The sequence below is a fragment of the Trichoderma gamsii genome, assembly GCF_001481775.2.
Source record: "Trichoderma gamsii strain T6085 chromosome Unknown Scaffold_2.2, whole genome shotgun sequence".
Classification (NCBI taxonomy): Eukaryota; Fungi; Ascomycota; class Sordariomycetes; order Hypocreales; family Hypocreaceae; genus Trichoderma; species Trichoderma gamsii.
Window position 1 is genome coordinate 660,212 of NW_020171339.1, and position 23,733 is coordinate 683,944.

The 23,733-nt window shown below is 28.0% G+C and overlaps 3 protein-coding genes across 3 annotated transcripts; 1 reads left to right on the forward strand and 2 right to left on the reverse strand.

Moving 5' to 3' along the window:
• Positions 1 to 1,269: 1,269 nt before the first annotated feature.
• Positions 1,270 to 3,937, reverse strand: TGAM01_v200745 (protein transporter SEC23; the record flags this gene model as incomplete). Its single annotated transcript, XM_018807449.1, has 7 exons — positions 1,270 to 1,294; positions 1,350 to 1,549; positions 1,625 to 2,719; positions 2,774 to 3,250; positions 3,300 to 3,594; positions 3,665 to 3,795; positions 3,845 to 3,937. 7 exons carry the CDS (start codon positions 3,935 to 3,937, stop codon positions 1,270 to 1,272), a joined length of 2,316 nt encoding a protein of 771 aa, XP_018659259.1.
• Positions 3,938 to 4,754: 817 nt separating this feature from the next.
• Positions 4,755 to 5,850, forward strand: TGAM01_v200746 (hypothetical protein; the record flags this gene model as incomplete). The annotated part of the gene is made up of 3 exons (XM_018807448.1): positions 4,755 to 4,818; positions 4,925 to 5,222; positions 5,295 to 5,850. The coding sequence occupies 3 exons, from the start codon at positions 4,755 to 4,757 to the stop codon at positions 5,848 to 5,850; spliced, it is 918 nt and encodes a 305-aa protein (XP_018659258.1).
• A 302-nt stretch (positions 5,851 to 6,152) lies between these two features.
• TGAM01_v200747 (hypothetical protein) lies at positions 6,153 to 12,017 on the reverse strand (the record flags this gene model as incomplete). The annotated part of the gene is made up of 2 exons (XM_024548616.1): positions 6,153 to 11,827; positions 11,951 to 12,017. 2 exons carry the CDS (start codon positions 12,015 to 12,017, stop codon positions 6,153 to 6,155), a joined length of 5,742 nt encoding a protein of 1,913 aa, XP_024406627.1.
• Between the last annotated feature and the right edge of the window lie 11,716 nt (positions 12,018 to 23,733).

The following is a 23,733-nucleotide window of genomic DNA, read 5'->3' on the forward strand; positions in this document are numbered from 1 at the left end:
TCATAATCCTGAGTACCAGCTCAACAGTGTCTCATCCAGTCATGCCATCATAACTCCCCAGAGACGATTGGAGCAGAAAAAGCCAGATACCGCAATTTGCTGGATAAAGGGCCTGAAAATCTTATATAACTGTTGCAAAAATTCAAGTGATGGAGAAAATTCGAGTTGAGAGTTTGCCATGAGGTGCCGCGGGGAAACTACTCAAGGAACTTGCAGGGGCGAGTGTGAGTTGTCTGTTGGGCGCCGCCTGTGTCTTTTTTTTTTTTTTTTCAATTTGTTGTTTTGTTTTGTTTACATGACGGTGCAGCCCATGAAGCCGACGTAATGGGTCTTGACGCTGCCCTGCTGAGGCTTGGGCTTAGCCTGGACGGTGCAGCCGGAGGTGGTGGTGGGCAAGAGACCAGGGCCAGACATTTTGTTGTTTAGAGTGTGGTAAAGCGTAAAAGCTTTGTGAAGAGGTTGAGATGGTATATTTGAGGGTTTGGAAGTGTGAAGATGCTGTGGTTGATGAGATGGTCTTCTTGCAGCGCATCAGCGACCTTTTTATCCTCGCCTGGCCGGCATAGACACACCTCGAGAATGAAACCTTCTTTCCAGATCATCACCAAGCATAAGCATTGTTCTTTAGTATTGTTATACGGAAGCGTCAGCCATGTAGCCACTTTGCTGCACGTCGAGCGCAACTGGTAATTAGCACTGGCCAATTCGCCCCAGAGCCTGTAGAGTTTTTATTATCGCATTGTTGCATTGGGTATATACTTATATGCCACGGTACTATATATTATGTTTGCGGTGAAAAAATACGCTGTGCCATTGTTTGCTACCGTTTGTCTTTCCTAGAATGTCAAGGCGCCTTGGTATTATCTTTGGATTCATATTGTCCTCGGCTCCGCTTCAGCTTCAAGCCAATGCGCTAGCTCCAACTCCAAACCAACAAGACTCTCTTTCTGACTTTCTTCTATGTATATATGCACAAAACCAAGCCATTAGCAGTAAACAAGTCATACAAACCAATTACTGTATATGTAAGTATGTACATACTGTATGTTTCTCACTACATGCCTACTAGTTAATATGTATGCATGTACATACATAGCATGCGTACAAGTACTGTAGCAAATAGTTGTATTATTAACCATTAGATTTTAATTTACACAGCATTTTGCATGGGGGCCCCAACAAAGGTGATACTCGTTTTGAGTTGGTTCTCTTCATAGCGAGCAGGTCTCCGCGATTTTGCTATCTGTAATGACCCATCTATTTTACATTTCAGTTCGTGCCGCTAACAGCCAACCTATCACCACTGTCAGTATAACTTTCGACATCTTAGTTCTCTTTGTATTGCTTACTTCATCAAGTGGTCCATAAATGTCTGCAGAGACACATCATCGGTGAAGATGGTTTGGGCAGAAGTTGCCCCCACACCACCGTATGCTCCTGTCGTATGAGTTGTTGACGGATTGAGTTTGGACAGCAGGAATCTCGCCTGAGAACCACCTGCATCGCAAATAATGAATCTGGGGAGTGGGAACCGGTCCGTGATAAGATCCTATACAGCACCATTAGTTACTTCTGAACCGAGTCTTTTTCTTCTATTTCTTCTCTCCTTCTCCCTCACACTTACCCTAGCGTCTTCTTTTGGCTGTTCTAATAGAGCGGCAAAATTTTCATAGCCTTCCTGATCCTGGTAGCCAGCCTTTCTCCACTCGGCAATAGTTTCGCCGTGGAAAATGAGAATGTGGAAGAAGGTATCCAGTAGAAGGATATGTGTTGGCTGAATGGACGCAGAGTCAAGCAGTACAGGCTGACCACCGTCCTGATCAAAGGTGTATGAGTCTAGAGTTGGTTGGATCATGACGAGGGAATTGCTGACGTCTTCGTGGTTCAACACGTGCCGATAAAATGCAGTTTCATCAGGCGAGTTGTTGAAGACTTGCAAGAACTGGCTCCTGCGTAGATGGAACATGAATTGAGGATATAGGGTGAAGTTCTTCTCCAAGCGGAACGAAGTCGGGTCATCCTTTCGATAGTCTGCAAATCTTGAGCAAAGCCGGATTAACATCCTATCCACCCAGCGCAGTACATCCGGCCCATCATCAACCTCAGCCTTGAACACAGCTATCCGTGACATCAGCACAGCTGCTGCTTCTTGGTCAAAGGACTGCGCAATGGCTGGATCTCCAGCAGGGCCACTCAGGTTCCGAGCAATAGTCGTAACACGAAGGTGGAATTGGCCCGAGGAGTGTTGGTAATATGTTAGAAATTGCATCATTCCCTTTTGGGGTGCTTGCTGGTGAGTTGTCGGCCCTTGGTTTGCAACTTCGAAATAGATACCATAGCTGGAATTGGGATCGATGCCACACATCTTCCATGAGCAGGTGTTACCCATACCACACTCCGTCTCGCCAACAGACACAGATTTTTTATTGAGGGACACTGCGTGACCAATCAGTCCGGTAACCTTGAGCTCCTTGGTTGTCAGGACTTCAAGGACCGCGTTGAAGCCCATCAGGAGGTTTTCGTCGCCATCTTTCTCGAAAATTCGCACAAATGACTGTTTAAACATTGAAGATGTGAAACTGTCAGTGAGAATCATATGGCCGCCCGTTGAGTTACAGAGCCCCTTCATTTCAAGCAGGCCAACTTGGTCAAGACAGCCTGCAAATATATCTATGATGTGGCCATTGTGAGCAGTACGCTTGGCCAAGTTATCGTAAAACTATCACTGATGTTAGTACGCATCCCGCTATGATTCTCATTTGCTCAGCCTTACCTTGAGTGCCTTCTTGTAGTACTTGGCGTTATCGCGGTCGATATCGTGATGAGAACGAATCGGCTCCCTTAGTTCTGGACCAACAACCATACCAGGCCCTTCGGTTGCGGGTCCGCCAGCGAACAGCATTATACGGCCACCAGAGTTCTGAAACGTTGACTCCATTAGGCCAATGGCAACGCTCAAAGCAACACCAGTACAGCGCAGACTTCTCCGGTCGCTGGCGGTGGGCCAGGGGTCTTTTTGTAGACTCTCTAGAACTTTGGTAAGTTGGAATTCAGCCTGCTGGACAGGGAGCAAGAATCTTGACGTGGATGCAACGTTCATCTGGCGGCCAGCCTGTGGTGGCACTCCAGGTCTTGGGCCATGCGATGTCAGGCCGAGCATCTCCTGAACAGTCTTGGCAGAGTAGTCTTTACTTCCACGGAAGACATAGGACTTGGCGCAGCCCTCATAGCCAATCTCGTGGACTTGAGCCTAGATACGGTGAATAATCATCCGCATATCAGAGTAGAGATGAACACACCATTGTACCATATGTAATAAGCCCAACCAGTGCATTTTCTGGAAGCAGGCTGAGGCTCATTACCAGAGACTCTTTCAGGGCAACCAGACTATCTTCCTCCTGGCATAAATCAACAACATATAGGAACAGAGGCGGGGCAGGCGCAGGCCTTGATAGCCTGTATTCGATTGTGGTGTTCGCAGGGTGCAATTCTGGTGGGATCGCATTTGCGGTGATATCTTTGTAATGCGGCGGAAGCTGGTTTCTTGACAAGCAGAATGGGCAGATCCATACACGAGCACGAACATCCACTTGACTAACATAATGGTTAGTTACGGAGCATGCGCAGGAAAACGAAAAGAGCTGATCGGCCACGGAAAGTTTACCAGAATGGGTTGAGGACTGAGCGACACGGCTGCTTGCATGTGACGGGCTCGAACTGCAACAGAGGCGTATCTGGCTTCTCTTTCAACGGAGTAAATAAGGCGCCTATCGGTACAACCAGCCTTGAAGCTTCCTGTTGATCGATCAGCTTGTGGAAGGGTTGTCCGTGGCAAGTGAATTACCATTCGGGAGCTTGGAAACACATTCCAGCTGAGGCGAACGCCATCACGATCTTCCACTTCGCTCCATTGTTCTTTGACAGCTTCGTAGTCCATTGGTAGTCGAGCTGAGTCGTTGGACGCTCAGCCGATTCTGTTGATAGAGATGGTTGTTGTTGAGGCAATTCGCAGTGGCGTTCCCACGAGGGTGAAGTTCTCAGGCGGTAGAAATTCGAATGACCTTTTCAAATTGGCAACCGTCGCTCGAAATGTGAACACGTTTACGCGCGCAGAGCATATCCAGCAGAAGGACAGCTAGCAGTCTGAGCTGGCGGGACAGCGTGGAGTAGCTTGTCGCACTCGAATAGCCCCACCAGCACATGCAAAGTGTTCAACATGGTAGCTACCTACTAATAGTTTATAAATACAGTTTATCCATTTATCCTCACTCTATTATATCTTATTTCTTTTTAAAATAATATTTAATTTTAATTTTTCAAAATTATCTTGATATTGTTTTTACTTTTATCTTATTTTGTGTTTATTCATTTCTCCTTTTACTATATATAGTGCTCAATATATTAATTACACTGTATTAAATCTCTGCCATTCATTATATTAAGTCTGTTAATCTTCTTTTAAGTTAATGTTCTGCCTAATCTAATATATTTATACTTTACAGCTATGTAACCATTTCGTACTAGTATAACTTATAATCGCAAACGGGTGTACCAACCAATCTTGCTAATCAGCTTCCCAAATGCGACCTGTTCTATACCAAGGTCATCACTTCTCTCTATATGAACCGCTTTTCTAAATCCTGTCGTGACATACAATAATCCTTGCCAACACACCTGCCACCGTCGATTTTCTAGGCTCAACCCTTTGCGCTATACTAAGAACATTCCATTACATTCTTCTGACCCTTGAACCTATGGCGACGTCCACGGGAGCTGCATCGTACACTAACACTAAATCCCCCACTATTCGGCGCATACGTTAGTCTATTCCTCCCAATATCTGGTTGCACGCGGTGAAGACAGCGCAAGTTGGCCACTGGAATCCCTCTTCATTTGTAGAAGCATTAACTCAACCCTCTTCCAGTCCGCGAGGCTGCAGAGCTCTCAAGTACACCGTCTCCTGATTACACCGCGGAGCCATTAGAGTCGGACCTCTTTGAATGGCATTTTACTCTTCGAGGGCCCCCGAACTCCGCATATAGCCAAGGTGTCTACCATGGTCGAATAATTCTACCTCCCGCATACCCTCTTCGACCTCCGAGCTTTCGATTCTCTACCCCAAATGGCCGATTCGAGGCCAACCGTGAAATCTGCCTCAGCATAAGTGGCCATCACGAAGAAACATGGCAGCCGGCTTGGGGTATTCGGACCGCTCTTGTCGCGTATGAAATCTGCGCTCCACCAAATGCTTGTCTCTACTTTGCGTAACTGACTGACATGAGATATTGACATAGGCTCCGCAGCTTCATGGAGACAGATGTGCAAGGCCAGCTAGGTGGCATGGAGACTACCGAGGCGGTTCGCCGCCGGCTGGCCCAAGAATCAGTTTCTTTCAAGTGCGCCGTATGTGCCAAGTCCAATGCGGATATCATCGCTGAATGCGAAGATCGGTGTAAAGAAACGACGTCTTTGTGTCATGAGATATCAGTTCCTGCCGAATTAAATATGGGCTGGAGAGATGAGCTTGAGGCAGCTAAGAATGACCAATCATCATCAACCCACCCATCAGAAAGCTCTTCTGAGGTTGCTCAGGGTGGTGAGCTGCCTATAACTGAGCCATCCGAAGCTGAGCTGGCAGAAGGGTTTGTTCAGACAACACCAAACGTCACCGACGGCTTCTCAACGCATCCACCAGCTCCGATCCTGGGTATCAGAAATCGGCAACCCCCCTCCACCGCTAGACCCACGGGAACAGGGGCAGAAGCAGTGCCTCTATGGATAGATAGGATGATTGTAGCTTTAGTCATCTTGCTGGTTGCCATTGTTTTAAAGGTCTTACTCGGTGTATAACCAAACTTTCGCTCGGGCTGGGGCGTTCATTCTTCTCTTCAGCTAATCGTACATATGATCGGTCAGTAATAATTGGCATGGAAATCTGTGATGCGGCAGACACATGAAGTATGACCTCTACGTCACTTTATAGCACTGGTGGCATCAATATCAATAGCTTTATTCAACACCGATTGTCTTCAAAGTTGAGAATTAGCCTATAAGAAATGGTATTAACGCTCCGCAAAGAAAGGGCACAGGATTCAGTCCGGCACAGCGTGAAAGCGTATGCTCCCTAGACGCTTCTTTTTCTGCTGGGGGCCCTACTCTCGATACCGATCATACTGCCATGGTACAGCTAGCCACCACCACTCGCCTACAGTTACAGAGGATCCATCCATAACCTCCTCCAAAACATTGGTTTTTATGCCCCATTCTATGATGAGCCGTGCTTCAAACTCATCTAGGATGGGACTCAGAGAGTTGCATACATCCTTAGCCGCCATGGGGCCTTTCGTAGCATAAGTAAAACTAAAAGCTCCAAGGATATCACACCACCGCCTGATATCGTACTTCCCGAAAAAATCAACCCACTGCGGAATTTCCCCTTCTGTCGTCGTGCTAGGCAAATCCTCCCGCGCCACGGCTTGTAGCACAGCGATGTCTTCGTTGTACTGGTACAAGTTGGTGGGCTTTGCGCGGAGTCGAAAATGATAGTAGGACTTCGGATACTTTCGGCTTTCATAGTTACCTGGCTCAAATCCAAAAGGGATGTTTGGTATATCTAGAGGTACAAGTTTGATTTTTCCCGCCGCGTTCAAATTCGTCAGTGCCATCATGGAACCATCGTTAAGGGTGTACGGTATCTCAAAAATTCCTCCTGTGCGGAATATGCCATCCATTTGCGCTTTGAAGGCAGCTGCATCTTGGTATTTTGAGCGCTGTGCCACTCTACTGAGCGTTGACAAATACCATTCACTTAATCTGTAAGGTCGCCCTCCAAGTGGTGTCTTTTTGCTCCTGCATATAACCCTTTGGATCGTGAGTTGAACAATAGCTTCTTTGAGAAGCAGCGAGCTTCGTTCTGCGCCGTCTCCAGATAACGTGAGAAATTTATCTTTAATTTTTCGCACAGAGTATTTCGCCTCGCTAGTGCAGCAAAGTGATTTAATCCAAGATCTGGCAATGTCCAGTTTCTGAACATTGCTACCATCATTGCCTTGATCGAAGATGCCATCGACACGAAGTGCGCCAGGCTCTGATGTAACTGCCTCGAACCGCGAAAAGATCGAAGATTGAGCGTGGAAAAATCTCTCGCCCCAATCCTCCTCAGCTGATGTAGTGGTTATCAGCGAGAACCGATTAGATAGAAGTTCTCTTGTGTGAGGGATATGATAGTTCTTCTGGCGAGATATTCTTGTTGCCCACTTAATAATTGTCCGCCAGTCGTAATGAATTGGGTCTTCAAAGTCAATCATAGGGAGCTCCTGGCTTTCAAAGCCTTCGATCAATCGTTCCTGGACATCTCGCGTAAGTTTCTTAATGTGCGGTCTCTGCTCTTTGCATGCCGTTGCCCAGAATTTACGCAAGCTGGCAAGCCGGGTATTTGGGAAGATATGGAGCAAAATACCCCAGTCAATTGCTTTGTCTGCGCCTCCTAATAAGACACGGACGACAATAAAAGCAGTCAAGAGGTCTTCTTGGTTGGTCAGCGGGCTATCCGCCGCCCCTATTCCTCTCAGCTCATCGGATGCGTACGTTTCTCTTTGAAATATTGAAGTGAGCGGGCGAGTTATCAAAGACACTCGCTTAATCTTCGACTGATTTGCATCAGTAGCGTCTAAGAGATGCTTTGGATGATTTAGATCAACTGCATCTAGATCTAAATCAGAGTCGCTGTCATCGCTTGAGGACAGCGATCTTAAGCCGTACAGAGATTTGCCAATTGACTGAGGGGTTAATTGCTCATAAGATTGCCATCTTAAACTCATTGGCGGTATTCCATGTTCAAGTCCGGCTGAAAGATTGATGAAGATGTTATGCGGGCCGGCAGCCAGCGGCAAAGAATTTACGAACTGTTCTGTTTGACCCAGTTCTACACTAAGACAGTCCAGTAAACTGGTCATCAACTCAGCATGGGCAGTTCCAGTATCGTATTGTCTTCCAGTATCATTTCCGAAAATTCGTTTCTCAAGACTTTGGGCCCAATCAGCCCATTGAAACCACTCCATATCAGGCATCCATCCAAATACCGTGAAGTTTGAGTTGATAGCCTTTTCTTCAAAGAACTGCAGGTCACGATATGGCCAAGTTCCATCTTTTCCCGTGATACACTGCACTCTTTCAGCAATAATGGACTTCGCTGCTGAAGCGGGCTGTTGTTGAGTAGCTTCCATATCAATAATTGGGAAAGGTTGTGTTATCCTTTGTGGCACTCCGTAATCGTTCACACACCAATCATCTTCCAAAAATCGATTTGGAGCTAGAAATTGAACTTTGGCTCCGTAGTTTGAACGAGTGGTGTCCAATGTCGGGATATCAGTTCTGTTGGATAACAGGTTGTTTGACGCCCATCTTATTCTATATTTCTCGTTTGCCGGCGTTGGTGTAGACGTAAATACATGGCTTTTTATAATGGTTTGTACAGCTTTTCTTCGCTTACTTGGACTATTCGTGTCGCTCATAATCCCATGGCGCTTTTTAGCTGAGGCCTGAGCCGCATAAACCGGAGCATCCAGCTGCGCAACTTCGCCGGCAAGCACACGGCGTCCTCGGCGATTCTCCTTCTTCTCTCCTGGTCCAGTATCGCTACTTAGTGGTTGGAATTGCGCAGGTACGAAAGGTTGTGGATGTCGCAATTTAATACTCTCGACAACAGCCAATGTCTCAGGGGAGAATGCATCAAGATGCGGTAGTGTCAAGATTTGGCATTTGGAGAACAGACCGCTTTGGTCTTGGAATCCATGCCAATGCTCCAAAACTGCTTTATTTTTGAGCATACGGCTCAGGGCCCACTGATAATCTTTTGTCTTCGGTATCGACTTCTCAGGGTATCTGGTATTCCAAACGGTAGCGAGAGCGCGCCACAGAGAGTGTCCTCCAGGGAGGACACCTTCCCGCTCGATGAGCATCTCTATCAGTAGAGTAGAGATATGATCAGTTATCTCATTTCTAGAAACCTTCCTTTTAGGAGCACCCCTCTCCAGGTTGGCAGGTGCAGGTTCGCGAATTGTCGTGGTTGTTGCCAACCCTACCTCTGTCTTCTCTGTAGGATGAAGTAGGTCAGCAGCCTTATAAAACGCCTTGGAATGTTCGCCAGAGTTATGTTGAAGATCTGATCCGCTGACAGATGGCACAAAACCGGCATACAGGCCTAGTTGGGGTGGGTTGGACCATGTGAGGACGGTAGATAGATTTTCTAGCTGATTGGCATCATATTTGCGATTTTTCAGTTCAAGTATTTGATTTGATTGTCTAATATCAACTCGCATGAGAGTAGTCTGCTCCTGGGGAAGGGAGGATATATTCAACATCTTTCTATGCTGCGAGCTAGGTTGATCACTAGACGGTCGATTCATTGTGTAAATCTCGCTGATATGGCTCAGGGCAGTGGCTGATACCACACCTCGTGAATATCTACTCTCCTCATCATTTGTTCTTTTTGGTGAAGTGTTAGAGTGTGAGACCCTGGCGGCGTGGTGTTCATGTTCTTCTTTTCCTCTTCTCGCTCTCTCGTCGTCGGTCGCCTTGGTTGATTCATTATACCGTGAACCGCGCGTTGATCGAGCGGACACTTTACTAACTCTCTCAGAAGATTCGGCTGTTTTAGCGGACCGAAGGGTAGACTTCATCTCCCGGTGAAACCCATCAAGTTTGGAGGGGGAATAAGATGGATTACAAGAGGTCTGGGACCGCTCAAGATGATATTTAAGGCCAATGTCATTTTTCCAGGTTTTGCCACACTTATCGCACTTCCAACCTTTAGTTATGGCTGTGTCATTGTTGAAAGACTCAACTTCTAAGTTAGCAGGGCGACCAGAGCCTCGGCCACGTCCTCGGCCTCGGCCCCGTCCCCGTCCCCGTCCCCGAGACTGAGAGGATCCTTTAGGTACAGTCGAATCAGAATGCTGTGATGTAGATATATCCTGTGCCGTTGTGTCTAAGTCGCCATCCATTGAGTGGCATTCCCCTACTTCTGTTGATGGTAGTTTTGAGTCTTGGAGGGAGATTTTTTTAGTAGGGGCATCCCGTATAGAAGATAGAATCGCTACCCCCTTCAGCGTCTCTTGTGGTAATTTCAACTTGATTATCATTGACTCTCTTGTACAGAGTTGACTGTCTTCTTTTGGAGGACCAAGGACCTCGTTGCTAACACTAGGCGTCTGGCGGATATTGTTACGATCAGTATCCGTATTGGCCGGATGTTCTGATCTCATCTTTCGAGGCCTGCCTCTCTGTCTCCTTTGAGATAAGTTGGATTGCGTTAAGATGGCCAGCTTTGAACTTCCGATGGGGTATGCTGCCTGGGGGAAACCATACGATACGGGAATGCGGGTTTGCCTAGTCCGTCGCTCCTGTTCCTGCTCTTGCTCCTGCTCCTGCTCAACACTATTGACCGATATAGCGTCGGGTAGAGCCGGTAGGGTAGTTGACATGGAGTACCTATATGATGCGACTTTTCCAGCTCGGGAGTGCTCACTCTTTACTTGTAGATGCTGTAGCTGAACAGGTTGGATGTTTGGCGTGGAAATGCATGTGGTCAAAGAAGACAAGAAACGTGTAAAGGATGCACCTAGGGTTAGCCCGTATATATCCGGGTTCGTCAATCCGGCCTCTCCGCATGCCATTATGCTTTTCGCAATGATAAGTGCGAGCGGTTGATCCGCCGACCATGGTGGAGCGACACCTAGGCATTCCGAGGAGGCGAGCTGGCTGAGAAGTGAACCGGCGCCATCTTGGCCATCTTGGTTGTATATTTCAGTTGTCTTAGGGAGCTTACCAGCTCGCTTCCCAGTTGCCAAAAATATGGACCAGTCTTTAGGCGTGAGGTCTCGATTGAATCGGACGCAATCATTGAAGACTTTGTTGTTCAGTTTTGCCGCCACATACCTAATTGCGTCTCGCGCATTCAAAAATCGGCAGACTTTGGAAACAACTTTCATCTGCCATCGCATGCCAAGGACACCCAGTTTTGATTTCAAATCCTGCATGCGTAAGACATCCCATTCCTTACAAATTGCCATGATAGTAGTTGCTAAAGCTGTATAGTCGACAGATTCCCCAGTCCATCTCGTGTGCCAAGGAACGGCATCAAGGTTGGCGGCAAGGACTTGGCGCGATAGGTTCATTTCTGCCTCCTGTTCCGCAGTCGTACTCCTGTCTTTTGGGAGTGGAGGAGCAAATAACTTCAACCACAGTTTACTGGTTTTTGTTCCCCGGACAAGAGTTGTTCGTTTCGTAATGTATCCTTTCTTGACCAGCGCATCCGTTCGCTTTGGCACTGAGCGTTTGTCCTGATCAACCAGACGGCCAAGATCACCCTGCAGTATTCCCTGTGCCTTTGTTGAGGCGATTCCGAGTAGTAGAAGCCATTCGGAACGAGGGACACGCTTGTAATCCACTGCATGCCCAGTAATCGCCTCCCACATTGAGTCCTGCGAGACGTAAATCCGAGTATCGTCTTGAGCACTGCGTTCTAAAGAAGATAAACGACTGTCGTGGGCGTTTTGGCGGGCTGGCCCATATCGGTTGTTATATCCATCTTTGCCAAGTTCTTCCAGCGCCAATATTTCTTCAAACATTAGGTGATTATATTTCCTCTGAAGGCCAATCGAGATGTCTGGCCGTTGGACCAGCCATCTCCAGATGGTGCCGACTCCATAGTCCGATAATACGAATATTGGGTCTTGAAGCTTTCTGTCTCTTGGGATAGACGTCGTGTTATCGGGCGGAGAGAGTGCCAATTTTGCGGCATCGATGAACTGCGAAATCGAAAGGCCTGGAAACAAAAAGTTAGAAAAGACTTATGCGAAGAGTTGGGCATTGTAAAAGCATGCTACGCGAGAATCTCAAATATGCGCCTAGGGTGTTAGAACCTCGGTGCCATAGTTACTGAACATACCCTGTTCACCAGCGCATGAGATAACCAGCAACAAACGCGCAATTAGCCCTTCGAGTTCCAGTGCCATAGCTGATAAGTGGTTATAACATAACGCATGGTTAGGTCAAGGAAAAAGTGAAGATAATAGGTAATGAAATGTACAGGCAATGTTTGGATGAGAAAATGAGTGTTAGTTATTTCCTAGTATAGGAGTACTTAGTCAGTTAAAACTTTAAGAGAAGCTTAGACTTTCCTTATAAATAAACTAATACTATAGTTTATATATTATATTACTATATTAGCAGAGTAAATACTTTCATAGGATATGTTAAGTTATTATAACCTATCTCTTATAGTTATAATAATAAGCTTATAGGGTAAATATAATTAAATTTTATAAAACTATAAGAATTAATACCCTTAACTTTTATAAGCCCCTTAATTAAAAAGACTTAAACTTTAGTAAAGAATTTATTTATAAATATTATAATAAATTTATTACTTTACATATAAATATAAAGGAAAATATATTATAATTTAAAAAGAAAATTATAAATATAATAATTATTACTTTAAGAACTTAAATTATAATTATATAAAATACTTAAATTATAAATTTCAGAAAAAATATTAATATAGTTTAATATTTTATTAAAATTAATATTGAAAATACTTATTATTATATTTATATTAAAAAAAATATTTAAAAATATTTAAAACTTACTATAAGTATTATAAATTTTTAATTATATTTATAAGCTTAATTAATACTTTTATTATATTTTAATATTATATTTATAAAGTATTATATAGCTTATTAAATATTATTTATATTATATATTTATATTATATTTTAATTTTTTTAAAAAATAAAAGAATAATATATTAAATATATTAAAAAAGTAATTTAATAGCTATAAAAAGTATAGCTTTATATTAAATATTTAAAATATACTTTTTATATTAATAAAGTTTATTCTCTTAAGTTTATTCTCTTTAAAAAAAAATATTAAAAAATCCTTTAAAAATTAAAATTATTTTAATATAAAATCCCCCTTAAACCTTTAAAAATATTTAAATTTTCCTAAGCTTTTTTAATTTTTATTAAAAATTTATTAAAGAATACTTATAAATAATTACTTTATTAAATAATTTATTTAAAAAAAAATAAAAAACTTAAGCTAATATAATTAAATAAAATAATAATAATAATATTTTATTATTTTATAAATATATTTAAATTTATATTATTATTATAATATTTTAATTTAATAATATTTATAAAAATTAAAATAAATACTTTAAGATTTATTATAATAAGGATTTTATTTTAATAAAATAAGTAAAATAAATATTACTTTATAACTTTTTAATTAATAAAGTTTATAAAAGCTAAGTTTAATTATAATATATTAAATTAAAAAATATTTATAATAATAAAGTTATTTAAATATTAATAATATTATATTAAAAATATTATAAACTTTATAAAAGTATTATTAAATTATAAAAATTTATAAACTTTTATATATTAATTAAAGTTATTAAAAAAGTAAATATATTAATATATATACCTTATACCTTTTAACTTTATAATTAAATATTAATTAAAGAAAAGTAATTTTATTAATATTTTATTAAAGAAATTTAATTATAAAATTTTATATTAATAAATTAAAAATTACTTTTAAATTTTAAATAAAAATTAATAATAAAAAGTATAACTATAAGAAAAAAAACCTATAAAAAATATAGCTTATATTACCTTTAATTAATTTAAGTATAATATAATATTTTTATTTAATAAAATACCTTAAGCTTATAATTAATAAAATAAAGAGTTTTATAAAGTAAAATACCTTAAGTTAATAAATTATAAAATAAAAGCTCTTTAATACTTAAGGAATTAATTAATTAAATTAAAGAATTATTTTATTATAAAAGGCTTATAACCTAAGAATTAATTAAAATTATATTATATTAAAAATTTATATATAATAAAGAATTATTAAAATCTTTAATATAACTTATAAAAAAACTTTAAAAAAAAAAACTTTAAAATAAAAGCTTAAAAAAAGTAAAAAGCTTTAAAAATATTAAGCTAAAATAAAAGTATTTAATTAAGAAATAAAAAAAGTATTTTATAATATAAAAGTTAAATATATATATTAAAAAATAATAAAATATAAAAAGATATTATTTTTATATTATAATAACTTATTAATAAAGTATTTTAAAAAAATTATATATTAAAATTTATTTAAAAAAAGTTCTTTTAATTAAAAATAAGCTTAAATATAAAAAAGTATATTTAAAGCTATATATAATATTAAAGGAATATATTTTATTAATATAAGTTATATAATAAATTAAAATTTTTATTAATATTTATAAAATATAAATAAAGCTTATTATAAATTCTATTATAAGCTTTTTAATTACCTTTTTTAATACTTAAGAAATTAATTTTATTTTAATATTTATAAACTATTTTATAAGTTTTTATTATATTTTTTTTAATAATATAATAATTATAATAAACTTTATTTTATTATATTATTAATAAATTAAGTTAATATTAAAGGTAATTAAAAGAATTATAAATAATAAAGGATTTTATTTATAAGTAAAAAGTAAATAAAGTTTTATTATATTTTAAAAATTAAGTAATAGCTTTTTATAATATTTTACTTATAAATTAATAAATAAATAAATAAATAAATAAATAAATAAATAATTAAGTAATTAAATATTACTTATATTACTTTATTAATAAAAAATAAATAAGATAGCTTTATTTCTTAATTATAATATAATTTACTTTTAATTTTATAATTAATATAATTATTAAAATAACTTTTTATTCAGCTTTTTTTAAATATATACTTAACTTTAAGCTTAAAAACTTAATAATAAAAATATTATAAAAAAATATTAATTATATAATAATAAATAAAAATATTAAAAGTATTATAGTAATAGCTAAAAATATAATAATAAATAGCTATAAAAAAGTAAGTAATTTACTATAATAAATATTATTAACCTTTAAAGCTATATATAAAAGATTTAATAATATTATTTATAAAGAATTTATTAATTAAAAAAAGGAAAAAAAAGCTAATTTTAAAGTTTATTAATTTTTTCAATATTATTAATAAATTTAATAAATAAGCTTATTAGCTAATACTTTTTAAAAAATACTTTTATATTTATAATATTTTTTATATTAGCTTTTTAAAGCTTTAAAAGTAAAAAGAAAAAGTTATATTAAACCCTAAATAATATTAAACTTAAATAACTTTTTAAGGAAATAAAAAGTTAAAGAAATTAAGGATTATTAATAATTTAAAGGGAAATTATATTATTTAATTAAATAAGTAAATTAATTTAAAATATAATTAATAAGTAAGTAAAAGGAATAAAAAAAATACTTTAGCTTTTTTAAAAAAATATTATAAGGAAAAACTATAAAAAAAGCTAAAGTTACTTATAAAAAAAATTTTTAAAAAAGAAAATATCTTAAAGCCCCTTTTAAAACCTAAGTAATTAAATAATAAAAAAAAGCTAATATTATAAAAGAATTTAAAATTCTTTTTAATAATAATTTTATTTTTTTTTATTTTTATATAAAATAAAAAGTTTTAAAAATAAAAACTTATATAAGCTTTTATTTTATAAAAATAATAATAAATAATAATATATAATTTAATAATAAAATTTACTTATAAGAAAATAAAGTATTACTTTTAAAAGCCTTTAAAAACTTAAGGCTAATTTTTTATCTTTTTTAAATTAAAATTAAAGTCTAAGGTAATTAATATATTATTAACCTAAAGCCTTAAATATTAAATAAATTTAAGGCCTTAAAGAAAAAAATAAGTAATTTAATTAATATTATTAGTTAATAAGTAATAATTAAGTAAAAATATATACTTAAGTAATATTATTATTAATAGCTAAAGTTAATAATAGCTTTAATATATTTAAGTATATTAAAAAAAAAGTAAAAAAAAAATTATTTAAAGCTATAATTAATAAATTTATAATAAAAATTAATTAATATTAACTTAATTTCTTAAGTATATTTATATTTATTTTTATAGCTTAAAAATTAAAGTATATAAATTTATAAATTTTATTATATTTATAATTTTATTTATAAAAATTTATTTTATTAAATTAATAGTCTTTTTTAAAGCTATTTATTAAAATATAAAGCTTAAATTATTAATAAAAAAATAAAAAAAATAATAATATTTTTATTATTATTTAAGGCTTTATTAGTATTATATTATTATTACTTTTATATTTATTAAAGTATTTTAGAAATATTAAGTTAATTAATATTATAATATTTAAAGGAAAAAGTAATAAATATTTATTAATACTTAAGTAAAAATTTAAAATAACTTTATATTACTAATATATATTATTTAATTATTAATTATTAATATATATTTAAAGCTATTATTAAAGATTTTTTTAAGCTTAAAAAACTATAAGCTATATAATAAATTTACTTTAAGTAATTAAAAATTACTTAAAAATTATAAGTTATATTTATAAGTAAAGTTTAAAGCTTATAAAAATATATTATAAGCTAAGTATTTTTATTCTTAACTATAGTACTTAAAGTTAAATTTATATTATTATATAAGTCTTTAGTTAATTAATTTATTAAATTAATTAAAAAGTAACCTTTTATAATAATATAAAGGAATTAATTATAGCTAAGTTAATAAAAAGTAATAAAAAAAAAGGTAAAGTTTATATATATAAAATATAATTATTTTTAAAATAAATATATTAAATATATTATATAAAAGAAAAATTAAATTAAATAATTAATTTAAAAGTACTTTTTAAAAGTATTATTATTAGCTTTTATTATAAATTATAAATAATATATATATTATTAAAAATAAATATAATATATTTAAGTATAGTTATAATATTAAAAGAATATTACTTTTTAATAACTTTTTATAATTATATATATAAAAGCTTTTTTTATAATAAGAAAAATAAAAGTATATAAAAATAAAATTATAAAAGTATATAATTTTATAATTATTTATATATTAATAAAAGGTTACTAAAGCTTTTATTTTTTAAAAAAGTAATAAATAAAAAGCTTATATTATTTATTAATAAAAGAAATATAATAATTTTTTTTAATCATTATATTATAAATAAAAAAGAAAAATACTTAGCTTATAGGAGTATAGTAATAATATATAAATTATAAAAAAAAATTATATATATAATTAAAATAATTATTTTAAAAAAAAGAATAATTATAATAAAAAAGCTTACTTTAAGGCTTAGTTTTATAGTTATAAAAATAATATTTATATAATTAATTATATAACCTAAAGTTTCTTTATTAAGTTATTTTTTTATTTAAGAAATTAAAGCTTTACCTAGGAATTACTTATAATTTCTTTTAATTTTAGTATATAAAATAATTCTTTTTTTTTCTTTAAGCTTTAGTTTTAATATAATACTATTAGTTACTTACTTAATTACTTATTATTATAAAATTTTTAATTTAAAATATTTATTTTAATAAAAATAACTTATTATATTTCTTTATAAATATTAATTTTATTATTTTAAATTTAATTAAAATATATTATAAAAGGTTAACTTTTTTTTTTTTTTAGTTAATTAATTTTTTATATATTATAAGAAAAAATTAATAAACTTAATATAATTAATAATAATTTTATTAATATTAAAGAATTTAAAGAAATTAAATAATATTTTAAATAATTATTTTTTATATATAATAATTTAATTCCTAGACCTTAAGTTATTATTATAAAATAAAGGTTTCCTAAGGAATAAATATATATATTTATATTAATAAAAAAAATAAAATATTTATTATTAAATATATTATATATAATTACTTAATTAATAAATAAAGTATAACTTATATTTAATATTATTATATTATTAACTTATATAATAAATTATTTTATAAGGAGTATTATTATTTATTATTTTTTATAAATTATAAAGTATTAGTATATATTACTTTTATAAAATAAATACTTTTAAATATTATTTCTTTTATAATTAATTATTTATTTTATAGTTTTTTTTAAAATATATATTAATTATTAAGGCCTTAAAAAATTAAGTTATAATATAATACTTTTTTTTTAAAAGTTTTATTCTTAAAGCTTATTATATATTATATAATATTTTTTATTAATTATATATTATAATAGTATTATTTCCTTTTATAAATAATTTTCTTTTTTTTATATATATAATATAATTAATTTTATATTTTTTATTAAAAAGTATTATAAAAATATTTAATTAATTAAATATATTTTTATTATAAATATTATAGCTAATATATTATATATTTATTATTATTATTATAAGATTTTTTATATTATATTATAAGATTTTTTTTATTATAAATATTATATAATAAAAAATTATATAATAATATTTTAATTATAAATTTTTATATATACTTTTTTATTTTATTTATTAAATAATAATTAATTTATTTTTCTTATAATTTAAAAAGTATTTACTTAAAAAAGTATATTAAAATATAAAAAAAAAAAAAAGTAAATATTTTAACTTTTTAAATATTTAATTATTAATACTTTAATTTAAATTAACTAAGGTAATAATTTATTTAGTATATATTTATAAAATATAAAAAAAAATAAAAAAGTAAAGTAAAAAGTTATTTTATTATAAAATTATTAAAGTAAATATAAAAATAATTATTAAATAAGTATTTAAATAAAGTATTAGTTTATAACTTAGGCTTAATTTTATTTTTAATAACTTAATTTTCTTTAAGTAAATTAATTTAAGTATAATTAATTTAATATTATTTAAGCTTTTAAAATTTAATAAAAAAATTTATTATTACTTATATATTTTTTAAATATTTAATAAATATTTAATTATTTATATTAATATTATAATTTTTTTTATTAAGTATTTATATAGCTTATTTTAATTAAATTTAAATTTAAAAATTTTCTTAATTTTAAATTTTTTTCTTTCTTTAATTATAATTTTATTATAAATAATTTTACTTATATTTTTATTAATTAAACCTTTTTTTAAAAGTAAAATATAAAAGATTTTATAAAGTTTATTTTTTTATTTTCCTTTAATATTAAAAATATTAAGTTTATAGTTAATTTTTTTTATTTTTTTTATAATTTTATATAATTTTATTTTTTTATAATTTAATTTATTACTTATTTAATATTAATTTATTTATTTTCTTTTATATATTAATAAAAGTAAATTATATATTTTTTTTAAAAAAATTAAGCTTTTAAATTTTATTTAATTAATATATTTTTATATTTATATATATATTAGCTTAAGTTATACTTATAGTTTTTTATATAATTTAATTATATTATTATTATAAATTAATAATATAAAATCTTAAGAAATATATACTATAGGAAAACCTTAGAAAAAATAATTAATTATATTTTAAAAAAAGTAATTTATTTTTAAAGAAAGTATTAGTAAAGTAAGCTTATAATACTAAGGTACTAAGCTTATTAATTTTATAAATATATTATAAAATAAATTACTTAAAATAATTTATTATATAAAAATGTTTATTATATTTATTAAATAAAACTTAAATAATTAATAATTAATATAATATTTTTAAATAATAATTAAATTAATTATTTATAAGTTTATTAACTATATAATTATTTTATTTATTAAATTCCTTATATTTTTTTATTAATATAAACTAATACCTTAATTTATAAATTAAAAACTTACCTTATATTTAAATATAATAATATAAGTTAAAATATTATATATTAATAATTTTTATTTAAAAAATACCTTAAATTTTTTAAGTAAATTTAAATTACTATACTTAAAGTAACTTAATTAACTAATACTTTTATTACCTTAACCCTTAAGGTTACTTTTATTTTTACTTAAAATAAAAATAAAAATATTATTATAAAAAAAGCTTTTAACTAAATTAATATAATTAAAGAATAAATTTAAACTTTTATATAAAATATATATAACTTTAATATAATTTTTATTTAAAAAGCTAATATTAAGAAACTTACTTTAAAAATTATAAAAATATTTATTAAATATTAATTACTTTTTATATTTAATAGTAAAGTTAATAAACTTTATATTTTTTAAATTTAACTTAAAGTATATTTTTAAAACTTTTAAAATACTTTTAATATAAAAAATAAAAAGATTTCCTTTATAGCTTTTTACTTTAAAGGAATTACCTTAAAATAATTTTAATTTATATAAAATATATATTTTAAAAATTTTAATAAATTATTATTAAAATTTATTAAAAAGGTTTTTAATAGTTTTAAAGAATTTAAAAGTAAATTTATAAAAGCCTTTAAAAATATTAAAAAACTTAAAATAATAAAAATTAAACTTTTATAAATTTATTAAAAAGGAAAATACTTTAATTATATTATAAAATTTAAAATTTTTACTTTTAAGGTTACTTAAAGGTAATTTACTTTTATTAAATATTTTTATAATAAACTTAATAATAGTATTAAAGAAAAAGTTTATAATATTAATTAAATTAATATAATTTAATTTTATTTATAAAAAAAATATATTATAATAAATAACTTTTTTTATAAACTTAATATAATAAAATTAAAATAATTTTAATTAAAAAAGCTTAAATTAAAGTAAAAAATAATAAAAATTAATTATTAAAGAAAATAATAATATTTTAAAACTTATAAATATTAATATAATAAAAAAAAGAAAAAAAAAAAAAACTTTAAGTATTATAACTATAGTAAATTTAATTATATAGTATATAACTATAAGTTACTTAAAAAAAAATCCTTAAACTTAAAAATAATTATATTATATAAGAAAATAAAAAAAATATTTACTTTATAAAGTAATTAATTAATTATAAATTTAATTTTAAATACTTAAATAACTTTATAATTTTATAAAAAGAAAATATTAAAATCTTTAATTAATTTTTAATAATTTACTTAAATTATAAAAAAAACCTTTAATAAAAATAAAAATAATAAATAATATAATTATAAATATTATAATAAATAATATAAAAATATATAAAAAAGCTATAAAAACTATACTTTTAAAATATAAAAACTTAATTAATTTTATTATAGTATAATAAAAATAAAAGAATTTATTAAAAGTATTACTTTATTATTTTTATATAAATAATAAAGTAAGAAAAAATAATAAAGGCTTAAAACTTAATATATTATTAAAGCTATAACTTTTTATAAAGCATTATAATAAAACTTTAATTATTACTTTATAATAAGGAATTATAAATATATTAATTTAACTTACTTTACTTATTATTAATATAATTAAATAAATTATATAATATATAAATATATAAAATACTTTAATAATAAATAAAAAGCTAATGCTTTTTTAATTTAAATTTTATTTTATATTATATTATATTTAAATTTATTATTAAAATTCTTTAAGTAAAAAGTAACTTAAAAATATTAATTTCTTAAAGTTATTATATTAAAATTAATTAAATATATAATAATAAAAGTATATATAAATATAAATTAATATATTATAAATATTATTAATTTATTAAAGCTATAAAATAATAAAATAAATATAATAAAAATATTACTTTATATTATAAAAAAAAACTTTTTATAAATTATTTAAATAAAAAATATATTTAATATATATAAAATAAAATTAAAAATTAATAAAAGAGCACTAAGAGAATTAATAATATATAATATTTTTTTAAAAAAAATAAAAAATAATAATAAATATAATAGTAAAAATAAAAAAATAATAATAATAAAATAACTATTATATAAAGTATTATTAAAAATATTTTTTTATAGTTTTTATAAATAATAAATTAAAATATAATTATATATTTATATTAATTATAATATACTTATAGTTATTAATATATATAAAAAAAATTATATTAACTTTAATATATAAAAGAATAACTCTTTTAATATAATAATAAATAAATTAAAAAATAAATTAATTATTTATTAATTAACTTTAAAAATTATATTATAATAACTATTTATAATATTCTTAATATTTTTAAATATAATTTTATTATAAAAATATTATAATTATATAAGTATTAACTTAATATAAATAAAAAAATTAATTTAATTTATTAATAAAATAATAAATTAAGTTTAAATAAAGGAAAGGAAAACTTAAAATATTAAAAACCTAAGATTTTCCTTATACTTATAATAATATTTTTCTAATATATTAAAAAAAAAATTTTTTTAAAATAATAAATATAAAAATATATTATAATTTTATAAAAAGAATATATAATATTAAATAAAGAACTTTAAAAAGTTAAGTAATTTATAAATTTATTTATATATATTTTAAAGTAATATTAAAAAAATATAAAAAACTTTTTTAAAATAAATTAAAAAGAAAAGCTATTATTATACTTTAAATAAATTATAAAATTATTTTAAAAAATAAAATATTTTTAAAATTCTATAAAATTTATAATTTTAATAAAATAAAACTTAAATACTTAAAGAATAAATTAAAGTATAATTTAAAAAAATATATATTTAAATTTTAAAATTATTTATTAAATATTTTATTATTTTTATATATATTTATTATATATTAAAACTTTAATATAAATAAAGTTAAGTACTTTATTAAATAAAAAAAATACTTTAACTTAAAAAACTTATAAAAATTAATAAAATACTTTAACTTTTAAAAGCTAATAAAAAAGTTTTTTTATTTAATAGAATTAATAAACTTAAATTAATAAATATTATATTTTAATGAATTTTATTAATACTATTATTAAATTAAACTTTTATTACTGCCCTTAACTTAATATAATTAAGCTTATTTAATTTATTAAAAAACTAAATACCTTTATAAAGTATTTACTTACCTTATATATTTATTTATAAATATTACTTATAAAAATATAATAATTATATAAAACTTTTATTTATTAATTAAAATAATTAAAATAATAATATTATTTATTATTAATACTTTATTAACTTTTATTATTATTAAAGTAATTTTTACTTAATTTATTACTTTTTAATATTTAATTTCTTTTTTTTAAATATTAAATATTAAGCTATATAAAGTTAAAACCTTATTTATTATAAAAAGAAAAAACTTATTAGCTATAAAAAAAATATTATTTTTATTATATATTTTACTTTTATAAATATATATAAAATATTTTTAATACTTAAGCGCTATTTTATATAATAAACTATAAATATTATAAAAGAAATAAAGTATAATTTAAAAAATAATAGTATTAATTAATAAAGTATAAGCTTTATAATTTTAAGTAAATTTTTTAAAATTAACTAAGAAAATTTAATAATATTTTTAAATATAATAAAAAAAATAAAATTACTTATAATATAATAAAGTAATTAAAAACTTATATACTTTAAGTTTTAAAAATAAAATTAATAAAAAAGGGATATTATATTATAAATTAATAATATAAAATTTTAATAAATATATACTATAAGAGAACTTTAAAAAGAATAATTAATTATATTTTAAAAAAAAGTAATTTACTTTTAAAGAAAGTATTAATAAAGTAAGCTTATAATACTAAAGTACTAAGCTTATTAACTATATAAATATATTATAAAATAAGCTATTTAAAATAATTTATTATATAAAAATATTTATTATATTTATTAAATAAAACTTAAATAATTAATTATTAGTTTTTTTATAATTAATTTTTAATATAA